This window comes from Ictidomys tridecemlineatus, chromosome 4 (genome assembly GCF_052094955.1).
Source record: "Ictidomys tridecemlineatus isolate mIctTri1 chromosome 4, mIctTri1.hap1, whole genome shotgun sequence".
Lineage (NCBI taxonomy): Eukaryota > Metazoa > Chordata > Mammalia > Rodentia > Sciuridae > Ictidomys > Ictidomys tridecemlineatus.
In genome coordinates this window covers 53,062,416-53,081,642 of record NC_135480.1, presented here as the reverse complement: position 1 = coordinate 53,081,642, position 19,227 = coordinate 53,062,416, and the positions used below count along the sequence as shown (strand labels likewise).

Sequence of the window (19,227 nt, the reverse complement as noted above, 5' to 3'; positions counted from 1 at the left end):
GGCCATCCCCTCAGTTCTAAATCCCAATAAGGAGTATAGACTTTGAAAGGTTAGAGTTGAAAGCCAGCTGGATGGACCCTGAATTCAGACAAAGCCCCTCTTCCATTTAACCAGGAGAAATAGATTTATGAAAATATATTCATCCCTATGCAATGTAGCATCATCTGGCTAGATACTAGGAAACCTATTTATTCCTCAGTCTCTAACCATCTACCTACCATCCCTCTACCTGACTCCACATTTTACTTTTAAAAATTCCACAATGGCAGAAAGAGGATAAACCTTCTTGAGAAAGCCTGTGCTCCTATTCTAATGGATAAAGTAGCACCACTGAAAGCTCTTTCCAAATAATCAGACACCCAAGAATGGTTTCTCAAACTACAAACCAGAAATATGAGTTCAACTATTAGGTATCTCACTAGACTTGCCATAGAAAGGTGACAACCCTGACTTTCATTGGGGTTCCATGTGTTTAGTCCTTCAGAAAATATTTAATGAGCAACTTATATCCACCAGTCCTGAGGCATGGAGAACCTCTCAGAGTTATTGTTCCTTTGATAAAACTTTAAATAATATGTTTATCTATCTTTATTAGAATATGAGCTCCTGTCTTTTTATTTCTGTACTTTAAATGCCATAGAGCCTGACCCAGAGCAGACAATAAATACCTGTGCAGGAGACAAACACACAAACCAACAAATACCACAATGCACAGACTACTAATAATTCCAAGAATAAAGAGGAATCTTATTCCACTGTTCACCTATAAAGGCAAATATGGAAGGTAACAATGGCCTAACTAGACCATAAGACATAATGAAAACAGTCACATACACCATAAACTGCTTCTCTGGTTCCAAATCAAGCATGTTTATACCTAACACAATTTTTGTGTATTTGTTTGTGTCCATATCACAGTTTTACAAGTTCTAAATAACAACATTTCTGACATTTCTTAGACTCTTACTATATACTAGATTATTTCAGAATGCTTCATTTATGTGTATCTTCTCATTTAATCTTATAACATTTCTTTGAACTAGTTACTATTATTATCAACCTTATTTTACAGGAAAATAACAATAATAATGATAATAAAAACCTAGAGCACTAACAAATGCAGTATGTTGCCCAAGTTATACAACTATTAAGTGGCAGGCAGATTAGTACTGACACTCACACCAAAGTGTATACTTTTAAATCCATTTTTTTCTCACTACTAAGGATTGAAATTAGAACTTTTTGTTTTGCATTTTGAGACAGGGGCTTGCTTAGGGCCTCATAAGTTGCTGAGGTTGGCCTCAAACTTGCAATCCTCCTGCCTCAGTCTTGCAAGTCACTAGGATAACAGGAGTGTGCTATCATGCCTGGCGGAGCTTATACTTTTATTCTCCACTGCACATAGAATAACTTGGTGACAAACACTATGATTCTAATAATCACCATTCATATGAATTTAATCTTCTAACATTAGAGTTGAAGTTTCAAGACACACACTATTAGTCCACATTAAAAATATTAATTGAATTGCTTATCTAGCATGCACAAGGCCCTGAGTTCAACCCTTAGCACCATAAAACAAACAAAAAAATCTTAAGTGAGATCAAAGTTCTAAGAGCTAAAACTATAATAAAACTCTCAGAAGAAAACTTCATGACTTTGCATTTGGCAATTATTTCTTGGATATGAGATCAAAAGCACAGGCAACAAAACAAAAAAATAGGTAAATCAAGACTTCATCAAAATTAAGCACTTGGGGCTGAGAATGTAGCTCATGGTAGTACTTGCCTAGCATGTGTGAGGCCCTGGATTTGATCATAGCACCACAAAATAAAAAGTAAATAAATAAAAACTTTAGTGCATCAACAGAATAAAAAGCAACTCACTGAATGTGAGAAAATACTTGTAAGTCATATATCTAATAAGGGATTGATACTCAGAATACATAATAAACTTATACAATTCAACAACAAAGACCCCATTATAAAATGGGCAAGGCCAGGTGCAGTGGTGCCCACCTATAATCCTGGTACTTCAGGAGACTGAGGCAAGAAAATCACAAGTTTGGGGCCAGCTTCAGCAACTTAGCAAGACCCTGTCTCAAAATAACAAATAAAAAGGGCTGGGGATATAGCTCAGAGGCTGAGTGCCCTGGGTTCAATCCCCAGTACCATAAATAAATAAATGCAAAACTGAAACTTATACCCATTAAACAATCACTCTCCATTTCCACCATCCCCTAGAAACCACCATTCTACTTTCTATTTCTATGAATTTGACTAATCTAAGACCTAATGTAACTAAATCACATAGTACTTGTTCTTTTGTGACCGGTTTATTTCATTTAGTATAGTGCCTTCAAGGTTCATCTGTGTAACAGAATGCATCAGAAATTCCTTCCTTATTAAGACTAATTACTATTTCATTATATGGCTATACAGCATTTTGTTTATCCATTCTGTTGGTGTTTATCCATTCTGTTGGTAGATACCTAGGGTGCTTCCACCTTGTGGATATTGCAAATGCTGCTATGAGCATGAGTATACAAATATCTCTTCAAGTTCCTATTCTAAATCCTTTTGGTTATATAACCAGAAGTGGAATTGCTGGATCATACGGTAATTCTATTTTTAATTTTCTGAGGAACTACCATATTATTTTTCACAGTAGCTGTACTAATTTCTATTCCAACAGTTCAGGATTCCAATTTCTCTGTATCTTTGCCAAAACTTGGTATTATTTAGGTCTTTTTTGGTTTGTTTGTTTAATAGACATCCTAATGAGCATGTAGTGGTACCTTACTGAGTTTTTTATTTGATTTCCCTAATGGTTTTTTTAGGTGTTGATGAACCTTTATTTTATTCATTTATTTATATGCAGTGCTGAGAATCAAACCTAGTGCCTCACAAATGCTAGGCAAGTGCTCTACCACTGAGCCACAACCCCCAGGCCAGATTTCCCTAATGATTAGTGATATTGAACATTTTTTTTCATTTACTTATTGGCCATTTATATATCTTCTTTGAAAAAGTATCTATTTAAGGTCTTTGCCTATTTTTTAATTAGATTTTTTTATTGTTAAGCTTTAGGAGTTCTTTATATATATGCTGGATATTCACCCAACAGTGTAAGCACTGCTAAAGCATATTTAAGATTCACTATATTTATAAATTTACTGTATTTCCAAGAGTTAAGTAAGTAGGAATGCCTGTTTTCCAGATAATTGAAGTACTTAAAAAGAAAGAAAACACATTTAATTTACAAAGTAAATATAACAAAGTTTATAAATAAGCTTAAATATTAATTATAGTTCCTTTAAAAGTAATTGTTAAAATTTATTCCACTTTTAAGTAGAATATGGTTTATAACTTAAAATTAAAAACTTGACAAAGAATGAAGTTTAAATTATGTTTAAAAATCATATATTAGGGGCTGGGGTTGTGGCTCAGTGCCGAAGTCTGGCTTGGCACAAATCAGGAGCCACTTGTCAAAAAGAAACTAACTTTATTTTTAGAACTACAAACGCCAAACAAAACAGCTCCAGGGAAAAACCCTCAGAGCCCAACTGCCACCACCGGCTTCCACAAGCCTCTCTCCCCCACACCAGCCTTTTCCTCCCACAATCCTCCTCCTCTTGAGGCCGATTGGCTGGGTTGCGTGGGCAGAGCCAAAGAAGTCACCCAATGAGCAGCTCCGTGGAGGAGCCAATCAGCTAGATGTTGCTGGGGCAGCTGTGAGCCAATCATCAGCTGGCAGTCTGAAGGGCAGGGAAACAGCCCAATGAACATCACCGCAGAGGAGCCAATCAGCTAGATGTTGCTGGGGCAGTCTGAAGCTTGCTGGCAGCTGGAAGTTTGCTGGGGCCCCTTTGGCTGTGGCTCTCAACAGCTCAGTGGTAGAGCACTTGCCTAACATGCCTGAGGCACTGGGTTTGATCCTCAAATAAATAAAATAAAGGTCCATCAACAACTAAAAAATATTTTTTAAAAAATCATATATTAATTTATTTTTGTTTTTTGGTATTGGGAATTGAACCTAGGGGCACTTTATAACTGAGCTACATCCATAGCCCTTTTTTCAATTTTTTCTTTGAGACAGGTCTTGCTAAATTGCTGAGACTGGCCTCAAACTTGCAATCCTCCCACCTCAGCCTCTTGAGTTTCTAGGATTATAGGCATGCTACATGTTAAATTTAAAAATCAAAATAGACCACATTTTTTCTGTGTTCCAAACTTTCTGCAGGCTCAGAGAGGTTAGGTTGCTTGCCCACAGGTTCAGAGGGCTCAAGATTCAGCTTTAAAGCTGTCAATAGCAATGCCTCAAAGAAAGCTAGATTTGTGCTACAAATCACTTTGGAAATACTGCAGAGAATTAAACAAATGGAGACCATCAAATATGATGTTTCTAAATGTTTCCATTTATTTGTACAATTTCATTCAACAGACACTGTTCCTGTACTAAGTGCCCTGTGCTAAAATACTAAAATGAAAGGACCTGCTTCCAGTCTCCAAGGACTTCAGAGTTCTCAATTCAGATTGTTTCCTAGGAAACCACACATGCAGGAGTAAGACACAGGCTTCACCAGGCTGGGCAGCAACTTAAATATTGAATGGTTCACTAGTCAGTGTGATTCTGTTCAAAATCTGTTCCTGACTAACACTAGACGTCCAGCTGTTCTTCTTCTATGGTGGCAGTTTAGTGAGCCAGAACACATCCTCTCCATCTAGAGAATCAGTTAAACCTTGGCTATCTATGGGAAGTAACTGCTCCTGGGTTAAAAGCTTCACAAGCTTCTTAGCCTACCACCAATTTAAGGAAATCCCAAAGATGAAAAGTTCCCAGTTTACAAAACAGATATATTAGGCATCAGAGGATTTGCTTTGTCTCACAGATTCCCCAAAGAGTTGCTTTCAGCAATGAGTGTCCCTTGGGCATTTAAATTCTGATTTTGTCTATGCTTGAAACTCAGTTCCTAAGAAACAAGAAGAAACCTGTTCTCTAGAAGGAAGTGAACTTGTGGTGCTTTTGTACTTACCATCTGGGACAGTCCCATAAGCCCTGGCAATATGGTTTAACTCCTGCATCAAGCCCTGGAAGCAGTCCTTACAGAACAAATGTTGGCATGGTAGAAACCAAGAGCCCTCATCTTGCAGGTCCTGTCGGCACAATGAGCACATCTGTGCTACAGCTTCCATGTGTCCATCCCTAGAGCAGAGTTTCTGGTCAGCTAGCGGCTGCCTCTTGAAGTTCATGAACATGTCCATGCCCTTTCTGGTGCCTCTGCCTGGGACTGAGGCTTTTCCATTGACATCCTCGGGTGTGAAGCAGCGTGTACAACGAGCAAGCTCCACTCCCTGTAAGTAAAGCAAAAAGCAGACTGATTTACCATATTTGGGAAGGAGATGTTCCTCAACAGGTCAGAAAAGCCTCAGACCTCAGAAGTCCAGGTCATGCACTTTCCCAGAGATGAAGGCTTGTGCCTCAGCCTCAACCCTGTACTTGGGTTTAGAGAATACATCATCTTTACCGTGAGGGGGAAAAAAAGCCTAGAGGTGTTTACAAGAATAGATCTTTCTGACAAGGTATGTTTGCCTTCAAGTGTCCCAGATCTATTTCTTATTGGTGGACAAGTTTGATCCAATTTTTAACTTTAGAAAAGGGTATGAGATTTATTAAGTGCCAAGTTTACACCAGGTGCTTTCTAGACTATTTCAATCCTCACAACTACCTTTGGAAATAGGGATTATTATTTTTCACAAATTAAATAAAACCACTAGGTAAAGGTTGAGGAAACTGGGGCCCAGAGAGGTGAGGTAATACACAGAGACAAATTTCAAATCCAGTCTGATTCCAAATGTCACACTGTGACCTACTGAAACATTCTCAAGCTGAGATCCACATAGCAGTTCATCAGTGCTCTCCAACAACTTTTTAAAATTAGATAATAGAGCTTTTTTAAAGTGTAAACATTCTGGATCATCTACGTATCCACCATGATACGATTTTAAGAGCAGTGTTGAGTTTATGATCTAGTTCACACTAGGCAATATTGATGATGAGAAAAGAAAGAGGCATGCAATATGCCAATGAAGTCTAAACAACATCATCACACACAATGATGAATGTTGTACAGTGTTTGGAATAGAGAAAGTGGGGAAATTAAGCCATCACTGTAATATATGTTTGCTGAACTTATCCACAACAGTAAGTGCCACATTTAAGTTGTAGTGGATTGTAGTGGCAATTTTAGCAAAATATCATCTGTATATGAAATTAATAGTTAATTTGATTGCTTTGGTTTTTAAATTTTTAGTAACTATAAATTGTATTTGGTATTATAATTGCATAAGAACTGAAACCAAAAGGAAGTGTGTCTACTTTTACATTTGTATTTATTTAAGACACAAAACATAACCACTTAATTCAATCTGGTATTCTGTAATTATGCAAGTTAAAAAAAATTTTATTTCAGCCCAAAGTTTTTGGGAACCAAACCCATTAAAGAGGAAGGGTGCTGGGACTGTGAGGGGCCAGGATGTCTGGAGTCAGAAAGATGCTACTACATAAAGTAATAGATTATCACCTACAATTCCTTCTGAGGCTCCAGGAATAGTTATTTTCCATAGAGTAGCCACAGAAGCAGCCCCAGTAGAAGTAAGGGTGGTCTTTACTAGGAGGTTTAAGCATGGCTAAAGTTTATTTCATTAGAGCATTGGTTCTCAAATATTTTGGTCTTGGAACCCCTCTTACAGTTTTTAATTACTAAAGACTCCAAAGAGATTTTGTTTATGTGGGTTATATCTATTTCTGTTTACCACATCAGAAATTAAAACTGAGAAATTTATAAGATATTAATTCATTTGAAACAATTAATCTGGGCTGGGAGTATAGCTCATAATCAGCATGTATGTACAAGGCCCTGGGTTCAATCCCCACCATCAAAAGAAAAATTAAGAGTAAATTAGTTACTTTTATAAGTAAATAAGTAAAACTTTTAACAATATCCAGGTGCAATGGCACATGCCTATAATTCTAGTGACTGGGGAGGCTGACACAAGAAGATCACAAATTCAAAGTCAGTCTCAGTAACTTAACCAATACCCAGTCTCAGAACAGAACAATAAAAATGGTTGGGGATGTAGCTCAGTGGTAGAGTACCTCTGGGTTCAATCCCCAGTACTCCCAACCCACCAAAAAAAAATAATAAAAAATCTTTAAAAATTTAATGAAACATACTTTTTAGGAAAAATAACTATTTCTTTTTTTTTTTTCTTTCGTGGTGCTGGGGATTGAATCAAGAGCCTTTTGCATGCAAGGTAAACACTCTACCAACTGAGTTATATCTCCAGTCCTATTTCTTAAAATAAATTTAATGAGAAGAGTGACATTGTTTTTTTCATTTTTGCAAAACTTTTAAAGTCTGATGTAATACAAGACAGCTGAAATCCTATATGGATTGCTTTTACAATCTGTTATACATTGTTTTGTTTACAGAACAGGAAGAAAACCCAGTCTTACACAGAAAACATTTAGAAAAATGTATAGAAGTATTTTAATAGTCTTTTCAGATATTTTTTTATATTCTTTGGTACTACGCAAAAAATTAGCAAGTAATAGTTTCTTACATATTAATTATTACATGGAAGCTGAAACTACCTCAGTGAACTTTACTTACTGTTAAATTAAAATTCACTGAACTATCTTATACTTTTACCCAAGCATAATTTTATATCTTATACTGCTCTTTTACCCAAGCATAATTTTATAACATCAAGAAGTACTCCCTTGGAAAAATTATTTCACTAATATTCTAAATACTAACACATTTTTAACACAATAGCAAAAAAATCACATTCTTTAATATCACTTCTTTTTTTATCACTTCTAATTTCATTGGAAAATTCTTTCAGAATTAATGAGTCAAGCTCATAGAGGCAGCTAAGACTTACCAGTATTCTAATTTTTGTTGGAAGCTTAAATTTTATCATTGTCAAAATAAACTGTTTATTTTTGAAAAAATATCTGCCAAATTCCCAAGCCTGAATAACCACAGTTTGTTAGTTGTTCTTTCATGTAAAATTTCAGTTCCATGGTTGAGGAGGGGGAAGTTAGTTTAGTAAAAGTACAATACAAGTCAAAGCAAAAGTACAGTACTTTTAGATATAACAGAACTACTTTTTTCATACTTTTAATTTCTTCAAATAGAATATTAAAAAACATTTAATCAAGAATTGAGATTTAATAAAATTTTTACTTCTACATCATGGACATTCTTGAGTTAAACTAGTTTATTTTTATTTTTTTATTTTTAAGGGTTGGTGTTTCAAACTCCCAGGCCCCAGTGATTCTCTTGAAGAGTTGGTTCTATACGTACATGCCACCACACTTAGCTTAAACTAGCTTTTCTTCTTTTTTTTCTTCTTAACTACAAATGCCTAGTGAAGAATACACAGATTGGGCTGGGGATGTGGCTCAGGCAGTAGCGCGCTCGCCTGGCATGTGTGCAGCCTGGGTTCCATCCTCAGTGCCACATACAAACAAAGATGTTGTGTCCGCCGAAAACTAAAAAACTAAATAAATATTAAAAAATCTCTCTCTCTCTCTCTCTCTCTCTCTCCCTTTAAAAAAAAAAAAGAATACACAGATAAAATTACTTATACCAGTTTAATGCCCAAAGCACCAGAAGTTTTTTACATCATTGCTTTGCCACCATCAATGCAATATTAACTTAGTGGAAAGATCAAAAACATCTTATTATGAAAAAATTTTGACCTCAGGGACCCCCTCAGGTTCTACAGACCACATTAGAACTGCTGCATTAGATCTCACATGATAATCCTGGGAATTCAGAAAAGTGGCTTGGCTTTCCACCATCAGTGAGCACTATATGGGGTAAGAATATAAAGAAAAAGGGATTTCATTTTTGTTTTAGAATAGCAATAAGTAACTCTATGAGGGTAAAGAATTAAAGGCACATCCAAGACATGAGTCTCTGATCTGAGGACAAAGGGAGAGGTCAAATAATCCCTTTCTCACCTATACCCTTCTTCTGGCTGCTTTTTACCATAACTTAGCTCTTTTTCCCTATCATGGGCAAGTGGATGGGATATAGTTTGGAAGACTATACTTAAGACCAGGGAGCAACTCAAATGCCCACAGGAGCCAGGCAATCAAATAGTGAAGTCCCCACCTAAAAAAAATTGGGTCCAGTATTGCCAAATCTTTGTTTTTCAAAATACCAAAAATCTAAATTTTTATTTGAATTTTAAAATTTTGGCAACTGTGTTTGTCAGGTTTTCATCACTATATCAAATACCTAAGAAAACCAACTTATAAAGAGAAAAGGTTTATTTTGGCTCACGGTTTTAAAGATTCCAGTTCATGATCAGATAGACTCACTGGTTTTAGGTCAGTGGTAGGGGTGGTGCCAGATGGCACTGGTGGAGAACAAGCTTACCTTGTGGCCAAGGAGAGAAAGAGAAAGAGGAAGAAGAAGAGAAGAGGGGATTAGACTCTCACAATCCCCTCCAAAGGCACACCCACAAAGGCCCAAAGACCTCCCAGGAGGCCCCACATCTTAAAGGCTCTAATCTCTCCTAATAGTACCGTGATGGGAAAAGCCAATACCACATTAATCTTTGTAGGGTCATTTAAGATCCAAACTATAGCAGCAACTAAGTAAATTTTAAAACATACCATAAGTCAAACAACATATACCAGCAGCATTCACCTTATAACCTCTGCTTTAAGTCATGGAGTAACCTGGACTAAATGAAACATCAACTGCTAGTATGGAAAGAATGGAATCCTTAGTATGGAACTGATAGAATGGAAGGAATGGGTTCTGTTCCTTCCATGGGGTAATATTAACATCTGGATATGAGGAAAGGGAAATATCTACTGAATTTCTTTAACTATGAATGAAGGAACAAATCATCCCACATCACATTGCAGGTAAGAATTTCAAAGAATATTTGCTTGGGTGGTAAAGAACAAATTATCTTCAAAATTTAGTATTAATTTTAGGGAGAAAATGTGAAGGAGAAACACTAGGTAATGAAAGAGCATCCACTCTTTGCTAGACTGTGTTGTACATGAGACACTATTTGTTTGCTTGTTTACTGTTTTTTTTAGACACAGTCCTAGGGTCCTAACCCTAGAGTGGGACTTTGTCTTTCTTGTTCATCATTATATTTGCCCCCTATTGTCTGGCACCTATGCTAGAATGTAATACGCACTCAATAAACATGTGTAAAATGAATGAGTGAATTTTTTTCATTGTTAAGACAAAAAAAACTGGGCTGGGGCTGTGGCTCAGTGGTAGAGCACTTGCCTAGCATGTGTGAGGCACTGGGTTCGATTCTCAGCACTGCATATAAATAAATGAACAAAATAAAGGTTCATCAGCATCTAAAAAAATGTTTTAAAAAGACAAGAAAACTGAGATTCAAGGAGACTATGCAAGTTTGTTCAATATAATTAAAAAATAGAATTAGGAAATGAACACAAACTTGTTTGTTCTTTCCACTTATTTAATCCCCAGAAATTAAATTAACTATTTAAGCTAGTCTTTTTTGTACTATTGAATAAACTGCTCTCAAAGATCATAGAATTTCTTTCTTCATGTTTTGATATCACATGTTTAAAGGCAAGGTTTTTCATCCCAGCTTCCAACAAAGCTTTTAGGAAAATAATTGTCATCTAGTACAATGAGTTAAAAAAAAATCTATCCACCACAAGAAATACTATTAGAAACCCTTAAGCACCAAATTGGATTATTTTTACTTTGTGCTGAAGAAAACTTCACCTGTGATCTTATGAATTTCACCCTAAATGCCATACATGAGAAACTACTGAAAAAAAAGCAAATAAAAGTTCCTAAGCCTAGAAAGGTTGAAATGGGATTGGTAACTGTACAATACTACTGGAACATAAACTGATACAATCCATTTGGACAAAAATAGCAACATAAAATGAACAATAAAAAAGGTCCATACCCTATAATCCAGCAATCTCACTCCTGGGAATTTATTCTAGAGAAGTTATTTGACATAAAAAACTATATATACACAAGTGTTCGTTGCATCCTTGTCTCTAACAGCAAAGAATACAACAAGAACAAGAAAATGACTTTATAAATTACAGTATATGCTGAAGGTAAATTACTATTCAGCTGTAAAAAAATAATTCTGAAGAATGGGTAGTATTACAGAAAAATATTATGGAATTAAATGAAAAGCAGAATACAAAAGGATTAATACACATGACCATCATCTTTGCAGATCTCTATGTCTCCATGTAAGCAAGAGCTGAAAGGTGATATTCAGAAATGAAAACAGCATTGTGCGATGGTATGACTTGAAGTATTCATACTATGATTTCTTTTTTCAGGAAAATTTTTAATGTTGTACTGTTTTTTCTATTACATATATATTTTTAAATTCTTTCTGAAATAAATTTAGAATTCTGAGTTTTTCTCTAATTCTGACTTAGAAAATAATAGAAAGTCTGGCTTTCCCCATCTTGAATTAATAGTACTCTACTTTAAAAAAGAAAACAACATAAGAACATAAATGTTCAAGTCTAAAGATGGAGATTAAGAAGATGGGGCTGGAAGCATCCAAGCTATTGTTGCAGTCTGAAGGACTGATGATGAAATCAAGAACCCTGAGAAAAAGAAAAGGGAGAAGGATCATCAGGCCCTCCTTAGGATGTAATGTGTTCCCAAGGTCACTTAAGAGAGTTCAGAGATAGAAAAAGGTCAGCACCACATTTACCTGCCTTACCAGGCTATAGCCTGGCATCATTTCTCTTCCACTCATTTCACAGGTATTTTCTGAGGCCCTGACTTGCTGAGGGAGCTCAAATACCTGATATGTCACAAGGCCATGCTCTCCTTCAGAGAAGATGTCACAGAAGATACCTCTCAGGGCTCATGTCCAAGGTCATGTCCCATGTGTCTGGTAAAGAGGATGGGTCATCTAATGCCTAATATCCCAGCTGCTATTCACTTTTGCAGATATACAACTGAACTTTGTTCTCTCAGAGCTATCAGACTTAGGGAAACTGACCCATACTGAACATGAGCCATGTTTTAAGTCACACTGTTCAGCCAGGTGGCTTATAGAACAGGATGTAGCTCTTCTATAGCCAAGGAACTTGGCAAACTACTTAGAAACAGTGTCCTAGCATCCAGAACTCTACCTCTACCCTTTGCACAGTCTTGATCCTTGCTCTAGGCCCCACTTATAATATACCTGAAGGTTAATTTCCATTCCCACTGTTCTGCCCAGCTTACCTTCATTGACAGATCATCTTCTCAAAGGTAGTTTCTGAGTAGCTCAATTCATATCCTTGAGTACTTATAGGCCAGTTTCCATGTCAAATAGAAGATGATCTCCTTTTAGATCTTACCCTCCTACTCCCAAGACTCCTCTTTCTGCTGGTCACAGGCAGTATATGATTAAGTTTGAAGGAGTGATGAATACCATAATGCTGTGAGGTCAGAGAGGGAGTGGTCATTGAGGTAAAAGCAGACCCAGGCTCTATATCTTACCAGCTGTATACTCTCCAGCAAGTAACTCAGTTCTGTGCATTTTTTTTCATGCATAAAATGAGGCTGGTAGAGCTGAATTCTCAGGCAGATGCATTTGTGAATTGCAAAGTGCTTTGAAAATGTTGGGTCTATTATTGTGGACTACAGTGGGGAAGAAGTAGAATGTAGGATGGCGCTTAAAGATTGAGGAAGATTCAGGCTATGCAGTCAGGAAGAGAAAGGACATCCCAGGCATGAGTAAAGGCAAAATGGCGACAGAAGTAAAGTATGCCTGCAATAGAAAACTTGTTGAGGTGAGAATCAGAGGTAAGGTTGGAAAGGTAGGTAGGCTGTATTCTATTGCTATTAGGGAATCACTGAAATTTTTGATCATATAAAAGAATGACAGTTATGTTTTGGGAGTACTAAGCTGATAGAAGATGTAAAGGATAGAGTTTGGCTGAGGGTTAGAATGCAGGTAATGTGATCACAGAGTGGTTTGAAGACTCCAAATAAGAAGATGAGGAGCTGGGTTGGGATTGTGGCTCAGCAATAAAGCACTTGCCTACCATGTGCAAGGCACTGGGTTCGATCCTCAGCACCACATAAAAATAAATAAAATAAAGGTATTGTGTCCAACTACAACTAAAAAAATAAAAAAGGATGAGGAGCTGAATGAAGACAGTGACTCTAGGGCTGAAGGAGGGAGTACATTTGAGAGATATAGAATTAAAAGGATGGTAATAGTGTATAAGAGCAAATAAGGGCTTGGGAACAATTTTTCAGGCCTGATCTCGATGGACAATGATGTCTCTCACCAAGATAAAGAAATAAAGAAGCAGAGGTGGGTTTGTGGCTCAGCAGTAGAGTGCTCACCTAGCACTTGCGAAGTGCTGGGTTCGATTCTCAGCAATGGAATATTACTCAGCAGTAAAAGAGAATAAAATTATGGCATTTGCAGGTAAATGGGTGGAGTTAGAGAAGATAATGCTAAGTGAAGTTAGCCAATCCCCAAAAAAACAAATGCCAAATGTTTTCTTTGCTATAAGGAGGGTGATTCATAGTAGGATAGGGAGGGGGAGCACAGGAGAAATAGATGAACTCTAGATAGGGCAGAGGGATTGGAGGGGAAGGGAGGAGGCATGGGGTTATTAATGATGGTGGAATGTGATGATTATTATTATTCAAAGTACAGGTATGGAAGATACAAATTGGTGTGAATGTACTATGTATACAACCAGAGATATGAAAAATTGTGCTGTATATGTGTAATAAGAATTGTAGGGCTGGGGATGTGGCTCAAGCAGTAGTGCGCTCGCCTGGCATGCGCTGGGTGCTGGGTTCGATCCTCAGCACCATATACAAATAAAATAATGATGTTGTGTCCACTGAAAACTAAAAAATAATAATAATAAAAAAGAATTGTAATGTATCCCACTATCATATATAAATAAAAAATAAAAAATTTAAACCATATAAAATAAATAAAATAAAGGCATTGTGTCTAACTACAACTAAAAAAATATTAAAGAAAGAAAGAAGCACTAGTGAGCAAGGAAGAGTGAGTTCTTTGGATATATTTATCTGTAGAATCCAAGGGATGCTAACCAGTAATTAAGTGAATGTATGGGTGTAGAGCACAGCAACAGAAATGTGAATTGAAGTCACATGAGGTGACCAAGTACTGTGAAAAGGTAAGTTGGAAAAGGACAGAAGGCTGAGGAATCTCGGCATTTAAATGGTGGACAATTAAGCCCAGCATGGTGGTGCATCATGCCTGTAACACCAGTAATTCAGGAAGCTGAGGCAGAAGCATTGCAAATTTGAAGCTACCTCAGCAATTTACCAAGGCCCTAAGCAACTTGGTGTAACCCTGTTTCAAAAAAAGAAAAAGAGGGTCTGGAGTTGTAGGTCAGTGGTAGAGCGCTTGACCAGCACTGTGTGAGGCGCTGGGTTCGATCCTCAGCACTACATAAAAAAATAAACGAAGGTTAAATTAAAATATATATTATATACAAATATATATATTTAATAATTATATGAGCTATGTACTAAATTGTGTGGCAGTACACGTGAGCAAGTAAGCAGCTATGATAACTGGTAGAAGTTTCACAAAGGAAACGCTTGTATAGGATGCAGGTTGAACGGGGTTATCTGGTTCGGAAGAGGAAGGAGTCGGGGGCATCCCAACCAGGTTCCAGAAAAAATTCACATGTGGCGTTTAGAAAAAGCATTTACAATGTCTGGATCCCCAAAGCATAGTGGTTGTTTAAACTTGAGGTGACATCGGTGACGACAGCAGAAGGGCAAAGTAAGTGGGGCAAGCGGCCACTCGGAAGGATGGCCGGCAAGTCCCTGAGGCGGTAGAGGCTCTGCAGAAGCAACTCCCAAGAGCTGCGAACAGGTGAGCACACTGAAGGCTAGACGGCGCCTCGGGCTCCACACTGCGGCCGAGGAAGCCACCAACCACCAGGCCTGAGCAGAACGTTAAGAGCCGGGGAGAGGCTCAAGGCTGGGGCTTTCGGCCAGGCATCGAGAGATAAAGAGGTCCTCCCAGTCAGTCTAGGCGGTACCCGGGCCAGGGCGCCAGGAAATGGCCTGGCTCACCTTGGTCGCAGCGGTAAAGCACCCCAAGCCCTAGATTCCTCTACAGTTTTCAGCATCCGAGCCAGATGCAACCGGCGGCACCAAGAAGAGTTCCCCGCTCAGACCACCAGCACTTCACTGTGAACAGAATTAGCCGCAGAATGAGGATGCTACCGGCGGGAGTCAGAAACCCGCAAGACCAATGAGGTCCCGCCCGAGGCCCGCCTCCTTGCCGGAAGTGAGGCAATTGGTCCCGCCCCCTACTTTCGATACCTCGCGAGACTTCGCTGAGGCCTTCCTTTTTCGTCTTAGCCGCCGACATGGTAGGTGTTTCTTTTATGGCCTCCGCTTTCTTGCAGCCAGACACGCGGAGATCTACTCACTTTGCCTCCCAGCCACATAATCCAGTTTTCCAGATTGCGCGTGGCAGGCCGTAGGGCAGAATGGCTGTCGCGGACCTGGGGCGGGGATCCTGGTGCAGCGTGCTAGGCCCAGGGTTCGGATCTTTGAGACACGAGGCCCGGAGCGCCCTGGCGCCGCCCTGATGAAACCGTCGGGCCAGCCAGTAACCTCATCCTTGCCGAATGCGCCAGCACTCAGGCCCTTGTTCCCAGTTCTGCAGGCTTGTCTCAAACTGGCAAGCATTATTCCCAACCCTTCTTATTTAGGCTTGATCAATAAGCTCCTTTTCCCACGCAGCCATCCAGACTGAGGAAGACCCGGAAACTTCGGGGACACGTGAGCCATGGCCACGGCCGCATCGGTAAGTTTCTCCTGCTCGGCTTAGAAACTAACGTAGCGTAGAAGTAAGACTTTTGCGGTTGAGTAGGGATTGAATTGAACAGATGTTCACTTTTTTCTCCTCCTATTTAAGGATCTTCTGGTATTCCAGTTTTAGAGAATGTTTGTAGATAGGAAACAGCGTGAGCGGCGCAGAAGTGGGGAAGTTCTCCGCTTGGCTAAGCGGGATTGAGGGGTTGGAAAAGGTTATGTGAATCCTGTAGCTTTGTATTCCTGCAGGCAAGCACCGGAAGCACCCCGGAGGCCGGGGTAATGCTGGTGGCATGCATCACCACAGGATTAACTTCGACAAATAGTGAGTGTTTCTTGACATTGTTTTTACACAGTATATAAAGCCAGCCTAGAACATCGGTGGAAGCTGGCCTCTTAAAAACTTTGTCTATTACTGGCTTTGCCGAGTTAACTTTTGATGATGTGAACTGAGAAACCATCATCGAGGCTAGAGTCACGCTTGGGTATTGGCTGTTGCCTTAGTGTGCTAGAGTCCTCGAAAAATAACTGCTGACCTTATTCACTGGCTGTGGGCTTCATGGCACAGCTAGTCACCAGGTTAGTGACATTAGATTCACTTGTATCCATGGATTAGGGAATGATGTATTTGACTGTATCTCTAGGGGACCTCTATTAGAAAAGTGTAGATTTTTCTATAGAATACTATCAAATGAGCTTTTTAATGAAGATGGTTTGGCCATTTCTTTCCCAGTCACCCAGGTTACTTTGGGAAAGTTGGTATGAGGCATTACCACTTAAAGAGGAACCAGAGTTTCTGCCCAACTGTCAACCTTGATAAATTGTGGACATTGGTCAGTGAACAGACACGAGTAAATGCTGCCAAAAATAAGACGGGAGCTGCTCCCATAATTGATGTAGTCCGATCGGTGAGTAAATTGGATATTAACTAAAGTCCCTTTGTCCTTAAAAAATTCGAGGTACGATACACTTAAATGTCTCCTATACCTCTCTGATTACCTGCTAGAAAATACAACCTTTTGATAGAATTTGTCATGACCAGAACGGAATTATTCCCCATTCTTCTGTCTTGGGTGCATTTTTGCTCTCAATAGTAAACATTCAGAGAATGCATATCTATCACATGTCTTGATTGTATTTCTGGGAAAACCTTTGGAGAGTAATGGTTCCTCTCAAATTAAGTTCGATTAATTTTTGCTTGAATGTCTTCCTAATTTGTACTGCCATTGCCCTGCTTTTTTTTCTTTGGGGTTTCAGAACCTTCTGTTAGTCTTTAACTTCCATAAACATGGAAGTAATCTTTAAGGAGGCCCAAACCCTAGGGAGATGTTCAGGTAACTTTAAATTCTTGTTTCCAGCCTATTTAATGCTTTTTGAGCAATTTTGGTAGTCAAGACTTTGAGCATTGCTGGGAAAATATCTTTCCTTTTTACTTAATAGGGATAATCAAACATAACGTGGAGGTCTGTGCTTTGCCGAGACTAGAGTCACATCCCGACACAGAACTTGTCCTGGTGTGCTACAGTTCTCGGAGAGAATTTGCTGGTCTTGATTCACTGGGGGGGACAATTAATGTCCCCATTAGTGCCCAGATCAGAAACATAGTCTACCTGGGACTTAAAAGTTAATGTTGGCTTCTCTCTGTGCCCCAAGAAATTGGTACATGGCATGATGTGTTATAAATCTTTTTCTCTTCTAGGGTTACTACAAAGTTTTGGGGAAGGGAAAGCTCCCAAAGCTGCCTGTCATCGTGAAGGCCAAATTCTTCAGCAGAAGAGCTGAGGAGAAGATTAAGGGTGTCGGGGGTGCCTGTGTTCTGGTGGCTTAAAGCCACCAAGAGCTCTGGAGGTTCATTAAATGCTATCAAACACTTTTCCTTTGTGGTCTAAGTAGGTTTTTTGGCACCTCTACTTAAAACAAATCTCTACATACAACAACCTGTATGTCACCTGCTTGTGACATACAGGTTGTCTCCTCCTTTATAGGTCTTAGACACATGGAGGAGAATAGGCTTTTTAAAGTGAAAGTGAGAACTGTTGATGATTGAAATATGTTAAAAGGCCCACTGGTATTGTACAGTGAATTTTACAGCAAGTGTGAGTGTATCCTTCACTTTTGTATGGGGCATGATCTTAACAAGACTTTGATCAGTCACACTAAACAGTGACAGTGTTAAGATGAGGGAGCACTTTGACTACTTCCTGAGTGTAAGATTTCCCCCCCTACCCCAATCTGGCTCTCTCATCTTGGACCAAACCATTCTAGTTACAACCAGAATATTCTGAATCGGAATCTTTAATCTGGATATATCAAAATGCATTGGATTCAGCAAAGCAACTGTAAAGGGTCTTTATGTTCAAAAAAATAATCATGAAATTGTTAATTTTTTTAGTCTGAAGTATGGAGAAGACTGAAAAATCTTGAGGGCCAGAAACCAGATATGTGTTTTTTAGGGCTGGTATTTTGCTGTTGTAAAACCCATGACCAATATTCATTTGCATCCTCATGGGTGTCAGGATAAATTATGATGTGTTAACAGCTTTATGGCTTTTCCTGAAATTTTGAACTTTTTTGGACCCAGAATGAAGCTTGCATCTAGGATCCTGAGCAAAGAAGTGTAAGATGTTATTTATAATACTGTATAATGTTTTTGTTAGTGGAAGTGACTCTCTTAGCCATATGGAATACCATGATTTTCTGTGAGACAGTGTTATAGAGAATATTGGAGATCAAATACAAAAAACAGGAGAGAAACTTGATTGGATAGACTTGGATAAGAATAGGAGACAATTGTAAGAGGTCAGGAATGTTTTTCAGTGGACCCTCTTAAAACTGGATTGTCTGGCTTTGCATCTTAATATTCTGATGGGAAAAGGTGGAAATACAGGCTCTGCATTATGGTCTTCTTGAGGGCTTCTAACATGGAACCTGAGACCAAGGAACTGCACCATTATAATTAGGAAAATGATTTCTACCCAAGAACTGCATGACTTTTGAAGCTCAATCTAATTCCTCCTCTTTAAATTTCAGTTAAAATTGCCTCCTGTACACTTTGTATAAATAAAATGGAAAGCCTACATTTACCTTTTGTATTTGTTAGCCTAAGTGTAAACTATTAAGGGGGCAGATGAAGGAATTAGTTTCTGTGCATGTTGCTTTGTTACATGGGAAAATAAATGGTCCAAGCAGAGAGAATAGCAAGATGATGAGTTATGAAACTAATTTGGAAAGGGCAGATGTGCTATATGAGCCAGGAGAAGAAAGGACTGGCCAGGATGTAGTTCAGGGCCTGAGGAAACTTAAAAGCAGCAACAAAATGGGGAGGAGGGTGTATA

The 19,227-nt window shown here is 38.6% G+C and overlaps 2 protein-coding genes and 2 non-coding genes across 5 annotated transcripts in view; 3 read left to right on the top strand and 1 right to left on the bottom strand.

The window, feature by feature from the left end:
• Positions 1-15,357, bottom strand: part of Trim66 (tripartite motif containing 66) — a 66,003-nt gene extending 50,646 nt beyond the window's left edge. Inside the window, exons 1-3 of one of the 2 annotated variants that reach the window (XM_040284798.2) lie at positions 15,143-15,357; positions 12,299-12,495; positions 5,036-5,354 (exon numbers count right to left, since the gene is read on the bottom strand). In XM_040284798.2, coding sequence (XP_040140732.2) covers positions 5,036-5,354; positions 12,299-12,304 — 325 coding nt within the window. In that variant the 5' untranslated portion in view covers positions 12,305-12,495; positions 15,143-15,357. The remainder of the gene's footprint in view (positions 1-5,035; positions 5,355-12,298; positions 12,496-15,142) is intronic. The other variant, XM_021727382.3, reaches the window with a different exon arrangement.
• Rpl27a (ribosomal protein L27a) lies at positions 15,354-17,765 on the top strand. The gene is made up of 5 exons (XM_005326862.5): positions 15,354-15,444; positions 15,821-15,884; positions 16,142-16,217; positions 16,626-16,800; positions 17,592-17,765. Exons 1-5 carry the CDS (start codon positions 15,442-15,444, stop codon positions 17,718-17,720), a joined length of 447 nt encoding a protein of 148 aa, XP_005326919.2. The 5' UTR covers positions 15,354-15,441; the 3' UTR covers positions 17,721-17,765.
• LOC120890160 (small nucleolar RNA SNORA3/SNORA45 family) lies at positions 16,355-16,484 on the top strand. Its single transcript, XR_005734408.1, has one exon. It is a non-coding gene; the product is annotated as a small nucleolar RNA SNORA3/SNORA45 family (small nucleolar RNA).
• Positions 17,367-17,497, top strand: LOC120890159 (small nucleolar RNA SNORA3/SNORA45 family). Its single transcript, XR_005734407.1, has one exon. It is a non-coding gene; the product is annotated as a small nucleolar RNA SNORA3/SNORA45 family (small nucleolar RNA).
• Positions 17,766-19,227: the final 1,462 nt, after the last annotated feature.